This window comes from Sinohyriopsis cumingii, chromosome 15, assembly GCF_028554795.1.
Source record: "Sinohyriopsis cumingii isolate HCF-2022 chromosome 15, ASM2855479v2, whole genome shotgun sequence".
In the NCBI taxonomy this organism is placed as follows: Eukaryota; Metazoa; Mollusca; class Bivalvia; order Unionida; family Unionidae; genus Sinohyriopsis; species Sinohyriopsis cumingii.
In genome coordinates this window covers 67,603,330-67,625,450 of record NC_142975.1, presented here as the reverse complement: position 1 = coordinate 67,625,450, position 22,121 = coordinate 67,603,330, and the positions used below count along the sequence as shown (strand labels likewise).

Sequence of the window (22,121 nt, the reverse complement as noted above, 5' to 3'; positions counted from 1 at the left end):
AACCTCTTGGTTACAGACTTTGCTCTTTTCCCCCACTGTGCAATACAGTTGTGGAGCTATTTTCTCTCCTTGTGCTTTCCCGAACTTTTCGCCCACTTATCATTAAAGAATTCTTTCTGTCCTTCTCTGGATACAGTTCTCTAAAAGTTCCAGACCCATAAATTACTTTTTTTATTTTCTCAGAGGCCCTCAGACTTTCCCCATTACCAGAAAATCTTTGATTGCCTAATATCGCGAGGGGATTACTTTAAAAGCCTGAATTAAGTCTGAGAATACACAACCCGCTCATTTAGTTTAGCCCATCAGGATTACTTCTTTACCCGCCAAAAATATGTAGCACTCCAATTGAAGTCACAATAATCCTCTCCAGTCCGTCTTTATTAATGGCTATTCTGGAGAATATCATTGTATGACACCTGTTACAAATGGACCACAATTTCTTAAAATATTCTCTGGTTCATCTCAGCTCTTGACACTGTAATCCTATGACCTACATTAACATTGTACTCTTGTCTGGCTCTAACAGTTAGCCAAACGGACCCTAGTTAAACTTCAATTCATCCTCCAAGGAAAACAGAATGCATCCCTCCTAATCAAATATTAATGGCGAGTCTAACCCATACGTCAATCTTAATGTTTACGTGTCACGCTGACCCCGACTGAATGTACAGTGAAATTATTTATAGAACTACTCTGCAAAATCTTGCACATATACACAGTCTTTTCTTGGTTACTTTTATGAAAATAAATGCAGTGTACAATTTTCACCGATTTAAACGACTTAAACGACTGTTTCTCGAAAACATTTCTTCTGAATTTGGCAAAATCTTACATAAGGGATCTTTCACTTATAAACAAATTATGATAATTCTCCGTCAAACATGGCCGTAACTTGCTACGACTCTATAGTCAAAAACTAAATAACAGAAAAAAGCAAAACCAACACGTTTTGATCCAAATAATTCAATTATCAAAGTTATAAAATAAAAATATAAGAGGAACACTCAGTATTATGAGTTGAATCCAAAATAATTCTAAACATTTCTAATCCAGTCTAATAGAATCAAATGTTCAGAATGAATTTCAGATGTTCAAATGTACGTATCGCAATGGCATTGTCAAGAATTCCTTCAATAATTCGCAATAGTCCCAGAATAAAGCTCTCGTCCAATGAGCACTTTGTAGTTCCAACGAATAATCTAAGCAAATGTTTCCGTTCAAATACGAAATTAAAAAAGAAAAAGACTGATAATATAACAAGTACAAAAGAAATAAGACTGACTAAAATTGTCAATCTCCATGTATTTATCTACAAGCACAAGGGTTGAAAACGGATTTTGTTACTAGCTACGTGACGTTTCGTCAATACCCCACATCGTGAAAGAACCCACCTGACCATTCCATCTAATGGGAAATAACTTAATTCTTTGTAAGAACCCACCTGACTCCATCAGCCAATGTGAAATTACACCAAGGTTGTCAACAGGTTTTATTGTTAATGTTCGTAAACTTCGACATCATCAACTGTTTAAATATCCTACACAATTTACACTCTTAATATCTTTAAATAGAATGTTCTACCCGTTGCCAAAAACAAAATAAAAATAATAACCATCTAATATTTTTACTATAGATGACCACTGCTATTCAGTCATAATCACAAACTACACATAATACAAACACAATTATGAAGCAAGAGTTACAAAAATATAGATGTACATAACATACTAAAAATAGAAAATTACTTAAACTATTTTTTCAAAATTTCTGCTCAGTAAATTTGACCAACTTTGACAGAAATCATTTAGACTTGAAGTAGTTTCATTTTCTTTCACAAATGATGCTGATTCACGATAAAACATGGCTGCTGCGACTCATAATAGACAAACATTCAAACGACTTTCTCTCAAAAATCGCTGAACAAAATTTAACTAAATTTGACAAGTGTTTTGACATTAGAGATTTCAAATTTGTGCATATTAACCGATTTGCCATTAACTATGGCCACAACTGCAAGAAAATGAAAACTCACGTAAACGACTTCTTCCCCCCAAAAAAACACTCAACGTTGTTTGAATACAGTTGACAGAAAGCATCCTGGCATGAGTGGATTTTTATATTTTTACAATCGATGCTGATTCAGCATCAAATATGGCTGTTGTTACTAAATATAAAACTCGTAAAAGGTTCTTCTGAAAAACTGTTCGGTAGAATTTAGCCATTGACAAAACACATCCTAGATGGAAGGCCTTTCAGATTTACACAAATGATGATTTTTCATCAAGTATGGCTGCTGTTACTACAGATAGACCAAAAACACTTTAAACAACTTTGTCTACGGAAAAAGAAGGAAAGAACATACGCAATCAACATCATTAGGATAAATGTCGACAGAAAGCATCGTACAGGCCCACATTTCTTGGTCAAATTCACGTGCAACTTGCTAGTAATGTAATGTCGGTCAGGTAAACGACCTCAGGGAAACTTGGGCCTCTTTACTTTTCATTAACCCTTTGAAGTATTGAGTTTATACTTCACATGCTCATTTTGAATCAACGATAATTCATTCTGCAGTACACGCTCTCACTTCTCTGATCTTTGGCTCAGGGCCACAGACATAGAAGATAAAAATTCGAACGAATGTTGGTTTATAGAAATGAGCATACAATATCTAGCTCTTCCCTCCCCCGTCCTGTTACATCTCTTTGCTCCACTTCCTCTTTCTGCTACTGCTACTACTACTACTACAAACAACAACATCACTGTTATTTCTACTATTTCACTACTACTACTACTACTACTTTCACTCTGTGCTGGATTACCCATTAAACACACTAAGCACGTGTTTAGGGCACCAGTCCAACAGGGACACCAGAAAAAAAAGTTAAAATTAATTGTTGATAATAAAAATTGAACGACTTATATATGACCAATTCGATCTGCATGTACGAGTATTTTGATTTGAATGATGGCAACACTGGTGTTTTGTCACCTTTTTAGCTTTTAATATTGTTTTTTTTGTTGGCTTTTTTGGGGGTGGGGTGGGCGGAATTTCACATTTTGTATGGGGGGGGGGGGAGGCACCATCATATTTTCAGTGCCTAGGGTCCTGGAATCAGGCACTGTCCTCACCATATCCATTACCACCGCCACAAATACTTCCACTAGTACCATCACCACAGAAATTACCGTTATCATAAAATAATGTCAATAGCATGGAGGGTAGGCGCGGAGGAGAAACGAGAAATCGGAGAAAACTACTAACAATGCCCGGATAACATAAACAACAGTATAGTCTGGACTTATACTAAAATCGAGAGTCATGTGACCGTAATGACTCGTATCTTGTCTAAATTTGACTTGATTGGTTCAGTTTTTAATCTCACTTAAAATTAACCAATCAAATGTTTTAAGTCTAATATGAAGTTGAGCATTAGCCATTATCTTTACTATAGCGATCTTATTGATTTCTGAATAAATTTTTTAATTGGTCTTTTAAAAAAATAATCGAACGGATTAGCTACTTTTACTAGTGAGTGAAGTAGAAAGTACGTAAATTCTGTAGAAATGTAATATTTTAAAATACAATATATATTTTGCCTCGTTCCTTTGAAGTTCCGCAGCACTTGACCCGCAATGAGAAGTACATATTTCCAAATAGTGACACCCACGTACCTCTTATCAGTTATCAAATCGTTATCTGCGTAATGATTGAACAAATCCATCTCAACGGGTGATATTTGCCTTGCGGTACGTCAGGTGTTTTCTTCAAACACACTATTATAAATGTTAGATTTGAAAACCAGTCCATGTGATAATTAGCATTTAACACGGGGAAGAACAAATATGAAGCACGTGGACTGAATAATGACTATGGATAATGACTATGAATAATGACTATGACTATGAATCGCGTACTGACATCGATCATTGTGCAAATGTAGCAGTTACTGACTCCAAAAACTATAACATGTATTTTATTGGCAACAAAGAAATTAATACTACTGACACTTACTTGTGACGGGCCGAGATATGTGATAGCAAAACGTGGAAGTCTACTATTATGATATATTACATGCAGTGAATTTTTGTGTACAGTCACTTATTTTTATTGGGGGTAATTATCCGATATCTGTACGTATCATTAGTATTTAGATTCATCGTCGTCCACATTATTGTAGTTTCGGTGTTGCTAACACTCGTTTTATTACTATTATTATTATTATTATTATTATTATTTCCTTTGTTTGATGAGATTGACGCTGTTATTGCTGTCGTCTTTGTCATTGTTACTATTATTAAATAATTGTACTCATAGGTGCGCATAAAAGTGTCAAATAATAATACCTTGTCTGTGAAAGCGACATTTGTTTTGAGATAAGGTGCATTCACTGAAAACCCGTTAATCCTCCTCCTTCTGCATAGGGCAGCGCAGGTGAACAGGACTCAGTTAATTATTTTTCTGATAAAATCACTCAAAACTTGCGGCAAAATAGATCAGAATGAGTGTGTTTGACTTGGATTTGTAACGTAGCTTTAACAATATTTCAGCCATATCGCTACTATATTTGCTCTGTGTCGGTTCATAGGGATTTCTACACTGAAGACATGAAACATCATGTCCGACTCAGTCACATGATCCTGCCGACCAGTCCTAACACTAACCTTGCAATGCTGAGCGCCTAGCGAGAGAGCTGCAAAATCAGAATGAAATTAGCAAGGTAACGTGTTTAACAAATCAAACAAATAAAAGCACTTGTCTTTTTTCTTTATTTCTTTCTTTTTCTGTTAATACTTGTATCAGTTTCTAAACGACGTTTACATCCACGATTACTGTATCTCACAGCAGAATGTACATTATTAAATAACGGTCATTTATCACACCTTCACTATTTTTGTTGGATGCTTTTGTGTGTTCTCCTTAGTTTTTCAGCTCTTTTCTTCTTTTTTATTTCTAACTCTTTTATGTTGTCATGTTTTGGTAAGCAGCACAAAGTTAGACACAGGAAAAGGAGGCAGAAGTTAGGCTAACTCTAAGAAATGAAATAAATGCATATCGACTTATAAAAGTAGTACCGCCAATTACGCATTACTTTTTCCCTACGTAAGGCCTTAAGCTTTCCCTGCCAATGGCCTTAGCATTTTTCCTGCTAATGGAATTTAGCATTTCCCTGCCAATGGTCTTAGCATTTCCCATGCTAATGGCCTTAGCTTTTCCCTGATAATGGAATTTAGCATTTCCATGCCAACGGTCTTAGCCTTTCTCTGCCAATGGTCTTAGTCTTTTCCCTGCTGAATGCATTTAGCCTTTCCCTGCCAATGGCTTTAGCCTTTCCCTGCTAATGGCAATTGCCTTTTCCCTGCTGATGCCCTTAGCATTTTCCATCTTGATGGCATTTAGCCTTTCCCTGCCTATGGTCTTAGCCTTTCCCTGTTAATTATCTTAGCCTTTCTCTGCTAATGGCATTTGCCTTTTCCCTGCTGATGGCCTTAGCCTTTCCTGACAATGGCCTTAGCTTTTTCCCTCGTAATGGCCTTAGTCTTTACCCTGCTGATAGCATTTAGCATTTCCCTGACAAGGGTCTTAACCTTTTCTCTGCCAATGGTCTTATCCTTTCCCTGACAATGGCCTTAGTCTTTCCCTGCTAATGGCATTTAGCCTTTCCCTGCTGATGGCCTTTGCCTTTTCCCTGCCAATGGCCTTAACCTTTTCCCTGCTGATGGCATTTAGCCTTTCCCTGCCAATGACGCATTACCTTTCCCTGGCCAATGGCCTTAGCCTTTCACTGCTAATGTCTTTTAGCCTTTCCCTACTGATGACCTTAGCTTTTCCCTGCCAATGGCCTTAGCCTTTCCCCTGCCAATAGCCTTAGCCTTTCCCTACTAATGGCCTTAGCCTTTACCTTGATGATGGCATTTAGCCTTTCCTTGCCAATGGTCTTAACCTTTTCTCTGCCGATGGTCAAAGCCTTTCCCTGCCAGTGGCCTTGGCCTTTCCCTGCCAATGGCCTTAGCCTTTTCCTGCTAATGGCTTTAGCCTTTCACTGCTAACGGCCTTTTCCTTTTCCCTGCTGATGGCATTTAGCTTTTCCCTGCCAAAGACTCATTACCTTTTCCCTGCAAATGGCCTTAGCATTTCCCTACTAATGGCATTTAGCCTTTCCCTGCTAATCGCCTTAGCCTTTCTCTGCTAATGGTCTTAGCCTTTCCCTGCCAATGGCCTTAACTTTTCCCTACTAATGGCCTTAGCCTTTTCCCTGCTGATGACATTTAGCCTTTCCCTGCCAATGACGCATTACCTTTTCCCTGCCAATGGCCTTAGCCTTTCCCTGCCAATGGCCTTAGCCCTTCTCAGCTAATGGCATTTAGCCTTTCCCTGCTGATGACCTTAGCCTTTTCCCTGCTAATGACCATATCATTTTCCCTACCAAAGGCCTAAGCCTTTCCCTGCCAATGGCCATAGCCTTTTCCCTGCTAATGGCCTTAGTCTTTTCCCTGCTAATGGCCTTAGCCTTTCCCTAGCCATTTCCCTGCCAATGGCCAAAGCATTTTCCCTGCTAATGGCCTTAGTCTTTTCCCTGCTAATGACCTTAGCCTCTCCCTGCCAATGACCTTAGCCTTTTCTTGCTAATGGCATTAGCCTTTTCCCTGCTAATGGCCTTTGTCTTTGCGATAGGAACTTGTCCTGGGTAAAGCTTCGTAATTTAATCTCTAGGGGTTAAAAAGTGACAGCTAGATAAAGAAACGGTTCAATTACTGACTTTCATTATCCTTTGACATTGCCTTGACCTTGTGGTGTTGGCAGGAAAAGACTACGGCCATTGGCAGGGAAAAAGCTAGAGGCATTGGCATGGAAATGTTAAGGCCATTAGCAGAGAAAGGTTAATGCCATTAGCAGGGAAAAGGCTGAATGAATACGCAACAAGTTCTCAATAAAAATATTATTAGTGCAAAGTTTAATTTAAACATACACACACACGCTATATATATATATATATATATATATATATATATATATATATATATATATATATATATATATATATATATATATATGGAACGCCAGAGCTGTCTTAAGATGACATAACAACAACTGTCATCTTAAGACAGCTCTATATATCCGTTGTCATGACCATGACCTTGGTGCAAAAGACGTGGCTATATTATGCTACACACTGTCTAATCATGATATAAAACAGGTCCAAGCTTAATTATCGTATCTTCAGTGGTTTAAAAGTTATACGCCAGACAAGGATACGCATGAGAGTTACATTTACCTTTGCTGTGACTATGGTAAACAATGCATGGACTATATATGACATATAAAAGGCTACAGTGTTATTAAAATATCTTTAATGGATCAAACATTATTCGCCCAAAAAGGACGCAAGTTATTGATTTACATATTCCTTTCTCGTGACCTCAGTGGCGTACTAAGGTGAAATTGGGACGGGGCCAGGGGCGCAAATGGCGACCAGGGCGACGATGATGGCCAAAAGGACAAAAATACTAGACCCGAAGAGCCGAAACCGGTGGAGGGTTCTTCGGAGGCCTAATGCCCCCTCTCTCATGCTATGAGTTTGGGGGAGTGCTGTGAGTACACCAGCAGAGCCCTGAGCGGAGCCCTTGCTGCCAAAGATTTTCCTGCAATTTAATGCCTTTTTTGTGGGGACACCTCTAAGTCGGTCTCAATATATAGGGCTTGTAGGAATTTGGAGGTGACCCCTCATCTTAATTATGTTTAAAGTTTAATATATTAAAGAAATATTTGCGTTGATATTTAATTAGTTAAAAACATTTATAAATTACGACTGATTTATATAAGACAACGTGTGTTTTGGAATTTAGAATCAGCAACACGTGATAGCACACAGAAGAGGCTTGTAATTTGTTAGATTTTGGTAGATTTAAAACAAATGCTTATTTGCTATTTCATAAATTCAGGAATTATTTAGAAATGTTAAATCTGACTTGAACATTTTGGCTTTGTAGCAATTTTCGTCGAGTTGTTTCCCTTTTTTTGAATGAATATGTGGTTGTCCAAATTACGGTCTTTCCAGGCTTTCAGGTTAGTACTCCCTTGCTTTCAGGTATTGCCCTCTGGTCGGGTTTCCTTACCCTTCTTCCAGAACAGTTTCTAATCACATGTGACTTGCGCCCCGAAGTTGTTCAAGTTGTTCCTGGTATTATATCATTGATTTATTGTTGAAATCTGTGTTAGTAGGAGCTTGATTATTCCAGTTTTGTTATCAAATTTGTTCATTTAGGTTGTTTTCCTATCGTATATGGTACATTGTTTTCATGTCTGCCTTTCCTCTTTAACTTGTCAAGCTCTGCAAACACAGAACATATTAATTGATTTTTCTTTCTCTTTTCCTTTCTCCTTCCTTTTTGTTTTCCCTTATCACCTCTTCTTTCTTCTTTTTTTCCTTTCATCTCATTCTCTTTCATTTTTTCTTTCGTTTTTCTCTTTTTCTCTTTTTCTTTTCTCTTTCTCTTTTTTCTCCTTTCTTTGTTTTTTTAAATATTTTTCTTTCTTTTTCTGCTTCCCTTTTATCTTTTCTTTTTTGGGTGGTGGGTGTTGGGGTGTGTGTTCCTGACATTTCAGTTCTCTCATTCACACAAGACAACCAAGCACCATTTTACGCATTTCTATCATTTCCACATTAGGCCCATTGATCGAAGTGACATATTACAAGAACACCTTACAACGGAGACATTAAATTAACAGTTTAAATACAAATACTAAAACTTACTTTTCATCAAAACAGTGCTCCAGAATTAAGCTGGTTTAAAACCAAACTAAAATCTAACGCATATTGTTACAATAGTAACAGTACATATATGTGAAGAATTTTAGCCGAATCCAAGCAACCTTTCACAGTTCATACGTGAGTTATTTTTTTATATTTTTATATTAATGAAATATCACACAGATATAATTAACTCGAGAAAAACAATCCTTGAAGTCTGAAGTCGTCGATAACTACCTAAAGCAATATACAACTGGCAATACATACACGATTCACACCAAATCACAAATGACAAAAATTAAAATGTCGATATTAAAGAAATCATATTTATTTTAAATTAACGATTAACGACAACTGCAGGCGTCTACAAATATATAATCCCCGCCTCACACCCCTTCCCATAGATCTAACTAATAGTGTTTGTCTGTCGGATTCGAAAATAGACGTCTATTTTAACTGATTTGTGCCCAGGCGATAGTATTGATCAATGTCTAGTTCCCTCTCACTCGGTGTGATGCGACTGAGAATTAGCGAGTTTTGTGTTGTTTTGTTTTTGTTTTTTGTTGGGGGGGTGGGGTGGCGCCGTCGATGGATAGAGTAGCAGTTAATTCATGCTGCACACGCTGGCAGCAGTAATGAGTTTGTAAATTCTTTATGTGTAATTTGCTTAAATATCGAGATTCAAGAGTAAAAAATGTACAAATACACAATTTTGGTCATTAAAAAAATATCTGCTGTTTTTTCTCCATAAGACCTCTGGCGCCCGGGGCGACATTGCCCCCTTCGCCCCACCTCATTCCACCCACACCCGTTAGTACGCGTCTGACAGTGGCGTACAAAGGGTAAATGGCACCCGGGGCGACGATGATGGCCGTGGCGACGATAATGTCCGGGCCACGATTTTGTTGCAGTTTTTAATTGGCATCAGCTGTTTTGGTGCCCAAAGGCCTCTAGCGCCCGGGGCATCCGCCCCGTCCACCCCCCCCCCCCCCATTAATACTCTTAGATCTTGAATTTGAGGCAGGGATGGTGCATTTGATATATGACACATTGGATCATGATATATACTTGTGCAAGGTTTCAAGAAAATCTCTCCCAGTTTTGATCCAGACAAGCAAATTGTAACGTACGGACGGACAACGCCATGACATGTTACGACCGACTTAACGAGGGAAGTTAGTATAAAAGAGGCAAAAGTCAGATTAAATAAACGCCAGAAATTGCCAAGGACTCTCGCACTAGATAATTCAAAGTACCATGAAGACGAGTGTAGTATCGAGACAAGTGTAATATTGAGAGGAGTGAATACTGAGAGGAGTGTACTATCGAAATTAAAGAGTACTCTGACTGTACTTCCAAAACGATAAAAGTGCCATAATGGACCCTGTGTACCTATAAGTGTAGAAACAATATAGCTGAAAAAGGAGACAATCATGATGTCAAAATTGAATGTCGTTCCTTTATAGCGTTTATAAAGCTAAGCGTGACAACTGTAATAAATTTATTGCATTCAATTCAGAATAAACATAATAAATATCAAAATATCACCAATTTTAACACAACCATGAGTTATATATTCTGGAAGCATGTACAGTTGTTATAAAATGCTTTTGTTTTCGTTAACATGTCAACAGTATTTGTAATTATGAAATTTTCCTATTCATACTGTTGCATTTCTCAACACACACACACACACACACACACACACACACACACTAATTGTTACTGAACTAAATCCTAGCCAATTATAAGTTTAACGTAAGTCTAACATACGTAATTATCGCCCTTCAGCTGTTTCCATTTACTTCCTATAGATTGATACATTTTTTCATGTAACATTAGAGTAAACATGTTTTTGTTTCGAACATGAAACGACAGCTGAAAGAAGAGTCAAAGGGGAAAAAAGAAAGAAACCCCCTCACCTCCCCCGCCCCACCAGCAACATTTATTCAAACAAACAAACAAAAAAAACTCCCTTTGTCAGATGACATTTTGTCATCGCATCATATAGACTGTAGCTGCCCGATTGTTGTTTGTATGTTGTACACTCCACTGGTAAAATGCCTATTTGTTTTTTCCAACACTCTTCCATTTAAACCGTCTTATGCACTCAGTAGACCACTCATAGTATATACGCCACTTTTTAACATCAGAATCAGGAGCAATTGATGGAATCAGTTCTGTTTATGCCATCCTGACATCTCACGGATTTACGATTCCAGCGATGTTTATTCAGTGCTTCAAGAAATTTTCTCACAACTGTGTTCATTCGAACACGAAGAGAATTCTCTCTTATGCAAACCGCTTTCCCTTGCCAAAAGTATATAGGTTAGTTTTTCATGACTTAATGGACTATTCTTTATTTTTTTCTTGTTGTAAATGAATTTATCTTTTGCTATTGTGGCAGATGTTGCTTTGCTTTTTTTTCGAAACATATACAAGAGGCTGTGAGGGATTTATTTTTTCTTCGTCTTTTCGATTACTCTGAATCGCTATTTGAAAACTGGAAAAACAACTAATATTTCTTCTCTAATATAATACAGATGCTAAATTTGGAAGCAAACTCGTTTTTTGGGGTGCACACGCACACACGCACACGCACGCACGCATACACACGCACACACACACATACATACACGCACACACACATCATTATAGGATTAAATGATCATGATTGGGTATTTATCGAAAAGTATATTTTTACCTAATTACTCATTAAGTAAATATAGTCAAAACTTGTTTATGTTACCTTAATGAATGATTAGGTAACAACTCAAACTTTCATAAATATGATCATTTAATCCTTATCTTTTTTTCTAATTGCCTTCCTTTCTGTCATCAAATCAGCGCATTAAATCAACGAAGCATTCGATTTTAGGAAGCTCGTAGTTATCTTGTATAAACCTCTTTACAATGTGCCAGAAAATCTAGTCCCATCCTGGCAAGTCAAGGACTGTCGACTGTTACATATTCTTACAAATAGGGTAGAGAGTCCGAGCGGGTCGTTAGAGCACAGGAATCTGGAGTTTTTTCATTAAAGTACGGCGAAATATCTGACAACATGAGATCACCTTATCGGTAATTTATAGGGAATATAAATGAACACAAGGAGTGCAACAGTGACCACAACCCTTCGTTCGATGCAACTTTTATTCACGCGTCTTTTATTGCTTCACAATCGCAAGAAGACTGAAAAACTACACATATACATTCAAAAGACAGTGACGTACCAACGCATAACTCTCGGACGACCATCGCATGAATCCAATCCGGCAAATTAACTTTTATTTTCACCATTACGGTCAGACACCTTTCTATTAGAATCTACCGGACGGAAGTAGCCCATTCTACCACTGGCTAACATGATGAAAGTAAGTTTACAAGACAAAATATTTAGCTTGCTTTTTATTTCAGATTTTATCATTTTATAATTTTATTAATTTACAGAACAGAAATATGTAGTTAAAGTTCGGATAGTAGAAATAACGGTTGATAACGTCATCACACTTCAAATGTTAAAGACGGATGCTGGACCCGGTAGATTAAAACAATGTGTTTGATATATTTTCTAGAGGTTGCCACCTGGTAAGATCATCTGTTGTTTGTATTGATATTTTTTCATAACAGAAAATAATAGTGGAGAAGAAAATATGATACTTGTATGAGAGATGTACTATTTATTATGATGATGATGATGATAATGATTCAAAGAAAAAACCAGTAGGAAAGGAGAATAGCTGATACCTTATACCACTGATTAACCATTGATGATGATGGTGATATGTGTGTGTGTGTGTGTGTGTGTGTGTGTGTCTGTGTGTGAGAGGGAGAGAGAGAGAGAGAGAGAGAGAGAGAGAGAAAATAGTTATGACGGGTAAAATCAATACATAATACGATACATTACAATTAAAGACGATGCGAGAGAGAACAAAATGATTCTTGTATGATTTACCGATGATGATAGAGCAAAGGAAGATGAATGAAAAAATTACTTATATTTAGCATTTATGGTAATATTGACGTTAGAGTAGTACAAATGATATTTTACTTGATTTTTATCTGAGGAACATTTGTTAACTCTGTATATTTTTTTCCCTCACTTATGCTAATTTTTATTCTAATATTAAGTGTGTGTCCGGCACCTGCTGTTTTAGCATGCATTGTTCTTTTTTTCTAAGCGTTGCGATCTTTCAAAACCAAAATCGTGTCCATAGTCAGTGAAAAAAAAATGCAGTCATTTATGAATATAACACCTGTCATATGCTTTGTTTGCCTTTATAGCTCAGTGTTGTTCAGTGTTGAAGTAGAGAACGGACATGGAATATATTGTCTGAACTTGTAAATGGCGATTTTTTTATGTCTCGGATTGCATTTTTTTTTGAGCTGAAGTCAGACAGTGGTTTGCGGAGTGGCTTTTCGTTATACTTATGGTGCAAGGAGTTGTTAGAATCTAAGACGCAAATAAAGTAGTCTCCGGATTTTACATACAGAATGCAACATGTGACCGTTTTTATAAAATGACATTGCTGAGAATTCGGTAAATCCATAAGAATGCGTTACTGTATGATACTGTTAGGAACGCTGTTAAAGGTGATAGCGTGCATAATTGATATGAACATAAAAACAAGTTTCCACTTTGTAAAAAAGAGGTTACATCTAATACCAAGACTGACGTGTCTTGGTTTTATTACCTTTGGAGCGATCTTAGATAGTTCCTTACTAGAGTGAACCCGGCTGTGAAGAGTTTTTACCAATATTACGCACATTCACAGCGAATTCTTGCAGAAATGAAACATGTCTTGAAAGTAGCTAATGTTCAGACCTTTGCCAAACACTTCTATGTCAGTGATATTGTGATGTCCTCCGTCTGTTTGTTCGTCCGGTTCTTCCTTAACAGAATTTCACCAGCTTTTCAATGTTATTGCTTATATGGTTACCAAGTACAGGAGAGCATTATCTTTGGCTTACTTTCCAAGGTTCCTTACGAGGGATTCAAAATTTAAAAGTATTACAATTTCAATTACACTGTCAATTATGACTGATTAATTAATTGATTGAATTGTTAATAAAACTTCACACACACACACACACACACACACAACTGACAACGAACAGTGCAAAGCTAGTATCTAACTAGCCTAAGCGCTTTCGACTCTCAGTGAGTCTTTTTCAAAGGCAAATACAAAACATAGGACAAACAAATAAAATACAAAAACCGTCGTGTTTGCAAAATTTCCGTAGAAACAGCTATGTAAGGTTTTGCAAACACAACGGTTTTTGTGTTTTATTTGTTTGTCTTGTCTATGTATTATATTTGCCTTTGAAAAAGACTCATTGAGAGTCAAAAGCGCTTAGGTTAGTTAGATACTAGTTTTGCACTGTTCGTTGTCAGTTTATTGCATTTATCTTAATCAGTCCCTGACACACGTGATCCCTCGCTGGATCCAGTGCACTTGAAAGGACTGTTATTCGCCATATGATTTGTATTCTTTATATAAGGTGTCTAAAGGTAAATTAGAAGAACACAGAAAACCAATGATCCTTACAACACTCCAAGACGTCTGGGGTGAAATGGATTAATTTCGGCCAATCCATCTCAATCTGGGCAAGAACTAAGAAACATTTGACCAGATGAGAGAATACTACCATGATTTGGTTTATCACGGGTTATTAACAAGCAACACTTAGTAACTTTCGTTAAGTAAACAACGGCAGGTGCAACAGTCTGTGAGAAAGATTACCTGTCCATTAAGGTGCGGAAACTATCAAGGGATTATGTAGGCGCCACGTGGCTTGCGTCACATTAGCAAGGATTCATTATCGACGTGTTATAGGAAGGTGGTACTTGTGGAATCTGATAAATGTCATCTTCGCAACAACCATTCTATCAGCGATTAGGCTCACTTAGTAGAAATCAAAGTTCGCTATAACCGCGATATGGTTATTATAGATATTGTTTTATCCTTTAGCTAATACTGCGGTCGCTTGAGTGAATAAACTTTAACTATGATAGGGATGTCAAGAACAAGAGCCACGTTTTGCTGAAATGTCCAGAAAGTCGATAATTAATGTGACACAGAGTATGCATAATATCAATCAGGCCCCCAACCCCCACAAAAGACAATAAAACAATAAACACTACCACCCCAACTCGATTACATTGAGAAGAGAAGAAAACTTTCTTTACTTTTTATGATGAAAGAATGATTACAGTCACTATGTATGTATGTATGTATGCATGCATGCATGCATGCGTGTGTGTGTGTGCGTGCGTGCGTGTATATATATGTGTGTGTGTATGTATGTGTGTGTTTTGTGTGTATGTATGTAAGTATGTATGTATGTATGTAAATATGTATGTATGTATGTATGTATGTATATAGGTATGTATGCATGCATGCATGCATGCATTCATATATGTATGTATGTATGTATGCATGTATGTATGTATGTATGTATGTAATTATCAATGCATTTAGGCGTGTCTCTCTTTCTGTTGGTTACTCCCTTTCTTCCTATCTGTCTAGAGCTAGCTATTCATCTGTGTCGATCTCTGTCTTTTTGTCTTAGGCTTAGAGTGTGTTGATATCTATTTAAACCAGAAGAAGAAGAAAGAAAAAAAAAAACGAATCGTTTAATACCATCTATTTAATAATAATTAAATAATGCTATATTTTCTTTGTAATGCCAAACAAATTATCGTAGTTTTGATTCTGTTTATATAATATACTGACCCACCCCACACCCATCCACCCATCGGAAAAAACTACCATTCTCTTAAAATCAAGATTTTATTTTATACCATATAATTCCAAAAATGTTAACACATTCAATAAAAGTGCATGTCGTTCTGAAAGGTCTGTTGATTTTCACTATTAATACTACCGCTGGGCGGGTCATATAAGTATATAAATTCGTTTTATAACAAATTAATTTGGGTACTAAAAATACATTTGTGTTTCCTATTTAGTATTTTTTTTTCGTTGTTGTTTTGGGTTGGACGCCATTTTTCAGCGCATGATAGGCTAGGCAGAGCAACCAGTACAACTGATGGTGGAAAAACCTGGGAGGCTGCTAGCAAGATTTCTCACTTACAGACATTGACCGTGCCTGAGTGTCAAACCCACGCGGATCGAGGTGGCGTGGCAGTGAAGGGTAAAGGCAAGAGCTTTAGATCACTCGGCCACCCGTTCACCCTCCATCCTGTATTTTTAAAAAATACTTTCATTATATTGTCATATAGGTGTCCAAAAAAATTATCGATGCTTCGTGCCTGCAATGTTTAGCTTGATGATGGAAATCTCACAACATACAGAATATTTGTTTTTAAGTCAATTTATATTCGTTCCTATGACTAAAGAAATAAAAACGTACCAAGGTAAGTTTAAAATGCTCCGAGATTCGTACACGAAGATGCATTGAAAGACTATATATTGATGCATCTCTACTAAAAATGGCGAAGAAGACCTTATATTTATAAATAAAAAATATTGATGATTCTCCCTCCATTCATGCGAACTGTAACCAAACGATTTACCCTCAAGGTTCACGGCTCTTGCAATGGAAATTCATGGCGTGCTCAGAGTAGCTTGGCTGGTTTAACCCGACAAGATGATCTCCCTTGAATAATTACGTGCATGAGAAACTGCTATGTAAAAATTTGCAAACGTCATTTTCATAAAATGTAGAATACCGGATAACTGAGAAACGAGACAGTAATAAGAGCTATTTATAAACCAACACAATATAGTATATTATTTAGGTTAAAAACTTGCAATAGTTCTATCTTGATTCAAGTGTTATACGGTTTAATATATGACTTATACATTTCTACCACGTGATAGAATGTAAATGGTAATTTAATAGCGATATGGAATTCTTTACACATTCAATAATATTATTTTGATATTCTTGTGATTCGTTTTAGCACCAAAAAAAATCAATGTTTTCTGCTGCGTGACTGGCTATAAACGGTCACGTGATAGTGATATTGAATTCCTTACACATTCTTGATAAACGTGTTGTGCAGTTTAGTATACAACACTTACTTTAATCAGTATCTAATATTTTAAGGACACGTCTCATACTCTTCGCGTGATATAAATTTGGTACCTGTCTTCAGAGCAAATACACGATAATCTTAATAGTTCAAACACCCAAGGGTCCGAGGAAGTAAGTTAGAGAGATCCCTTTTAGGACTAATCTGCATGAATTAAAAGCAAGTTCAAACGATCCAGAGTGTTCAAGCCAACCATATTCTACTGCATTTCATCTTTGGTCGTCGATTAAAACTAACTGTATGAGAAAAAAAGTTGTATTTCATTCATGCACCTGCGCGCGCGCGCGAGAGAGAGAGAGAGAGAGAGAGAGGGAGAGAGAATTTTCCAGATAAGCAAAACTGCACCATCCATTCCCTAAGAAATTTTAATAAAATTGACAAAGAATTGCATTCAGACATGACACTGCTCGAGCAAATAACTCCAATATATATATTGTTACAAAGGCATGAAATGCAGGGCGAATTATACGTTAGTTTATGTCTAACCACTGAAACTAAGCATGTCATGTTTACTTATTTCTTTAAAAAATTTAAGATGAATTATTTTGCTTCTGAGTTTAGAAAAATCTTTCGCGTTCTGCATTTGTTTTAACAGCACATCCTGGAAACAACCTTGTCGTAGCCGTAGAATGCTTTCTTTTTCTAATTTGTCATTTCATATCTGGGAAACAGCCTTGTCGTAGCCGTATGCTTTCTTCTTCCAGATAGTTTGTAATAGCAGATCTGGGAAACAGTCTTGTCTTGCCCGTATGGGTTGTATTTATTAATGTAACATCCTTTTGTTGCTGACAATCCGTTTCTTATACCCGCATTAATCGATATAAAGTATCAGAAGGCAAATAATGGAGAGCAACAAGGCCATACTCGATAAGCAGCATATGGAAGAATTATCCCTCGCGTAAACCCGGCTGAAAAGGGACGCGGAGAGGAGCGGGGAGTCTAATCCAGTCGTGTCAAGTCCACTTTCGTTATAACGCCATTCTCCGATGGGCGGCAACTCAAGTTTTTCTTGATTGGTGAGTAGAATTTCTGGAAAGATGTAGTTTGTTTCGAAGTTTCCCGAAATGTGGATATGTTGAAAAACGGTACGAGAAGTTTTAGTTGGACCTCCACAGCTATGATGCTTGTTGTGTTTGCATTTCAAAAGCGCACAGACTTGTATGTAGTACCGACCTTCGAAAGTATGGAGACCATCAAAAGCACCAAAAGCAAATAGATCGCTGTTCATTGTTCCATTACTTACATACTCAAGTTGACAGCAAAGGCGGTTATGACACACTGTAATAATGCCTGAATTATTCGAAAGAGACTCAAAATTGAAAAGATCGCCAAATACAAGGGCTTTGAACTGATATCCTTTCTTGTAGTCAGAACTGGCGTGTATCATTGAATCAAAATGCTGAACATTTTCTCTGAAGGATATGTTTCTAGCATGTTCAGTTTGCCCTTCTTGTAAAATATCTATATCTTTTATAAGTAGCTTTCCATCGTCGGTTAAATCATTGTAATAAAAATCCAATGCTCCTAAAGGGGTGTATATCCCACTTCCCTGAAATTTCGCACGCGGTCTGTGAATGTTGGCCGTGAGAAAGTTTATTTTCATTCCCGCGGCGAATGCTGCATGAAACTGAACTGCAGCTAGTAAAGGGAGAGCATCCATCCAAGCTGTTGGAAACACTATATTCCTAATTCCCTTTTCTTCAATAAGACGCATCGCTGGATCATAGAACAAAATGTCAAAACAAGTAAACATTCCAAATTTTCCGAATGGGGTATCAAAATAAACGGGAGTTTCATTAACAGGGTTATCAAACTGAAATTCGTAGAAAAGATTCACTTTATGATATTTGGCAACTAACTTTCCTGTCTTGTCGTAAACAACGTTGGTATTGTATTGATAATGGCCGTCCACAGGGCACTGAGGGTCGTCAGATTTATTACATAACTGCTTGTCCCCAACGTTAGCTACAAGATAAAGAGAATTGTTTTTAGCAAGGCAGCTAAGAAAGAACTGGACTTCAGTGGACGGGTACTTGAATGGATTCTCGCAGGGATTCCATGGATCTGTCTCGGGGTTTGGGATGTACTCTAGGTAAGGTTCAATTGCGGCCCGTGTAAACCCCATACCGTAGATTCCATCCTCTGGGAATACCAGTAGGTCAACGTTCTAAAGAAAAAGTATACTGTATTCATTAATCGCTATATGGCACCATTTGTCCGGCAAAACAATACAAACTTAAGCAACTGATTTGGATCGCATATTGCAAATCCTCTACTCTTTTCATCGGATATTACACTCCACCACCATATATATATGTGTGTGTGTGTGCATTTTCCTACTACGACTATGTATATTACGTTTGATCAGAAAATATTTCAAAATGCAATTTAACTGAAATATTTGCACATTTTACCTTTGACACGCTCCCATGGATCTCATGTGTAGGCAATAATGACACTTCCTCTCGTGGATGGTTAGAACAGGGGCTAGTTGAGTACAAAGTTTAGTGAATTTCTACCTAGCTGTGAAGGATGAGATATCGTAAGAGACAGAGGGACTGACAGACAGACGGATGAACACATAGAGAATCCTCAACCTCTCTGTGAAAAAATGCGTTGGAATACTACTGCGAATGTTACTACAAATAATAATAATAATAATAATAATAATAATTATAATAATAATATGCATTTAACGTAGGACTACTACTATTACTGATACTACTACTACTACTATTAATAATAATAATAATAATAATAATGACATTAACATTTTAAAAAGGTATAGTTATTGCTGATTTCCAATGAATCTTATAAAGAAATAAAAAGATCCGTAACAAAATGGACAACTATATAATAAAAAAACAGTCCAGATTTCTGTTTCACATAAACCAACAAAAATCTTTCATGAAAAAAAGCTGAATACGTCTGTTAGTTCAAAACGTTACTAAAAGGGGTCAAAGTAATATTGACTAATTTCAAATTGTGTTAACATTACTACACTGTATTACTCTCTGAACTATTGAATTGTTCTCTTGAAATAATTGTAACATAGTAAATCTAACAACGGCAGCAACTGTCGTTAATACAAACAATACGAATACACCTGAAAAGTTGTCTAAATACCAAAAGCTCCTTAATACATGACAGTCAATCGATTCAATTATCCATTTTGTCAACTTATATATACCTTTTGCCTTGCTATATTAGCCTGACTCTGGTAAACCATCAAATTTTTCATCATTGTTCGTAAAGCAACATCCCTAGAAACGTTGGTACCTCTCTCATCTGGCAGTATTACCGCATGTTCATACACTGCTCCACGGAAGGTTTTGGAAACAGTGATGGGGAACTGTATCAGGAAGATAAATAACCCTATGTTCGACTCTGCCTTCATACTTTTGCTCCAACTCAATCACGCATTTACGTGACGTCCAACGCTTGCTATATCATAAGGGTACTGAAAAATGACCTATCATTCGTCGTACCAATGATGAAAGTCAGACACCGACCATTCCATTTTCAAGGGAGTGGGTGGGAAGGGTGTTATTTAGAGTCTATTTGCTTTTCGTTCGTTATTGATAAGAGTTGGTAGGGGGCAAATACGCTTAAAAGGGTAGAAGATCAGAGCAAACTTTATTTCACGAGAGTGGACACTGGATTTTCTTTTCCTCTCTAGGACACACGATACTAATGATATGGAAAAATGGGAACCAGCCTGGAAATGTGTGTACAAAAAATAGAGTATATATAGGTTTGGCTGACCAGGATTAGTTAATAATGTAAGTTATGTTTTAGGAAAAAGAATCTTTTGAGAGCTTATCCTAGTTGTAAATGAAAAAAAATAGAGACATTGTTTTATTGATGGAATTTCAGTCCTTTAGCAGTGTTGAGTTTGAAATACTCATTACTAAAATTAGGACCTGTATCTTTGGTGCGGAATTGAAGCATATTTTTCAAACACATGCAGGTCCAGAAAATGCCTCGACTCATATCCTTTCTTCTACGCAGAAGCTGACATCCACGTTTCATCTATATATGTTTGATCATGAGCACTCAACAATTTTAAGTCAGTGAATTTTTAATATCATGTTGTTTGCATAGGTTTACTCAGGGAAGTGAATTAGTACCGCGAGTCTTCTAATCGCCACCCCACCCCATCCCCTCCTTTCCACAATTTGAAGATGAAACAGTTGCTACCTAAGGAAAGATTAAGTGCGCATGATCAACGATCACTGGTAATTTGCCAAATTCTTGTTTACCGTGATATTTCGCAGTGTTAGTGCTGGCAATTCGGACGTTGCCCTGCCTGGTATTCTTGTCAGTGTGTTTATGCAAACATAACAACAACACTTATCATCCATTGCAAGCATGAAAACATGGACGGCCAGACGGCTTACATAAAGATAATTACGTCTGCAGAGCAAACCTTTCTATGAAAGTCAAAGACTAGATGAATATCAGCTCTTCTACGCTTATCGAGGCGTGGTAACAATAGTGAAAAGAAATGAAAAAAGGTGTTCAGTTTTTACATTCGAACATATTAAAGTGCGCTCTTATTCGATTGAGGAGACAACACTCTCTTTAACATTCTAAAACTACACACCTTCGAAAATAAATAGATGCTTTCCAATAAGTTGCAAACAGATGACATTCTGTCCATTTTACCAGGACGATGGGCAACCTGACAGTTTCTCCTAGATGCGACCACTAGGGAGACGGAAGCAAACTCAACTTATAATTTACAAATCTAGATACTAATAGAATGCATGATTTGCGTTCAGTATGTGTATGTATGTTTTGAAACGGTATCTTGAGATTCGATGAATTTATTTCAACTTCCAAACACCATAAAAACTCAGTGGTAAATCTCCAAGCGTTACACAAATATGGCTGACGATGACGTAAATCACATGTTAAAACATTTCTTTGAAGAAGAATTGTGCTCAGTTTCAATTACAAACAACATATATATTAGACTGACAGCAAATCAGGAAAATTAAAACAGACCAAAAATGGTTCCAAGTTTGGAACTAATTTGTGACTCTTAGCGTACAGATGTGTCCTTCGAGCTGGTTGGCGTGAGGGTATTAACCAAAACTGGACAATAAATAGCCACATAACAGAGGGACTTTGCATATCAGTAATGTAATATATTGTAAACAAAGCGAATCTGAGAACAAAAGACAGTACTGCATAGTGACACTTTAACAAACACTAAGTACTTTTTAAACTGACGTTTTTGTGTCTAGTACAACGAAAAAGCGACACGGCTGGAAATGACTTATTTAATGCTATTTCATTATTGC

General features: G+C 37.0%; 1 protein-coding gene and 1 long non-coding RNA gene across 2 annotated transcripts in view; one reads left to right on the top strand and one right to left on the bottom strand.

Annotated features, from left to right (window-relative positions):
* The first annotated feature begins 11,762 nt into the window (after positions 1-11,762).
* Positions 11,763-22,121, top strand: part of LOC149781994 (uncharacterized) — a 56,144-nt gene continuing 45,785 nt past the window's right edge. Inside the window, exon 1 of the long non-coding RNA XR_016414193.1 lies at positions 11,763-12,124. This is a non-coding gene — a long non-coding RNA (uncharacterized LOC149781994). The remainder of the gene's footprint in view (positions 12,125-22,121) is intronic.
* On the bottom strand, positions 17,160-20,278 carry LOC149781995 (pantetheinase-like). The gene is made up of 2 exons (XM_089933397.1): positions 20,003-20,278; positions 17,160-18,979 (listed from the first exon to the last, which is right to left on the bottom strand). Exons 1-2 carry the CDS (start codon positions 20,207-20,209, stop codon positions 17,624-17,626), a joined length of 1,563 nt encoding a protein of 520 aa, XP_089789523.1. The 5' UTR covers positions 20,210-20,278; the 3' UTR covers positions 17,160-17,623.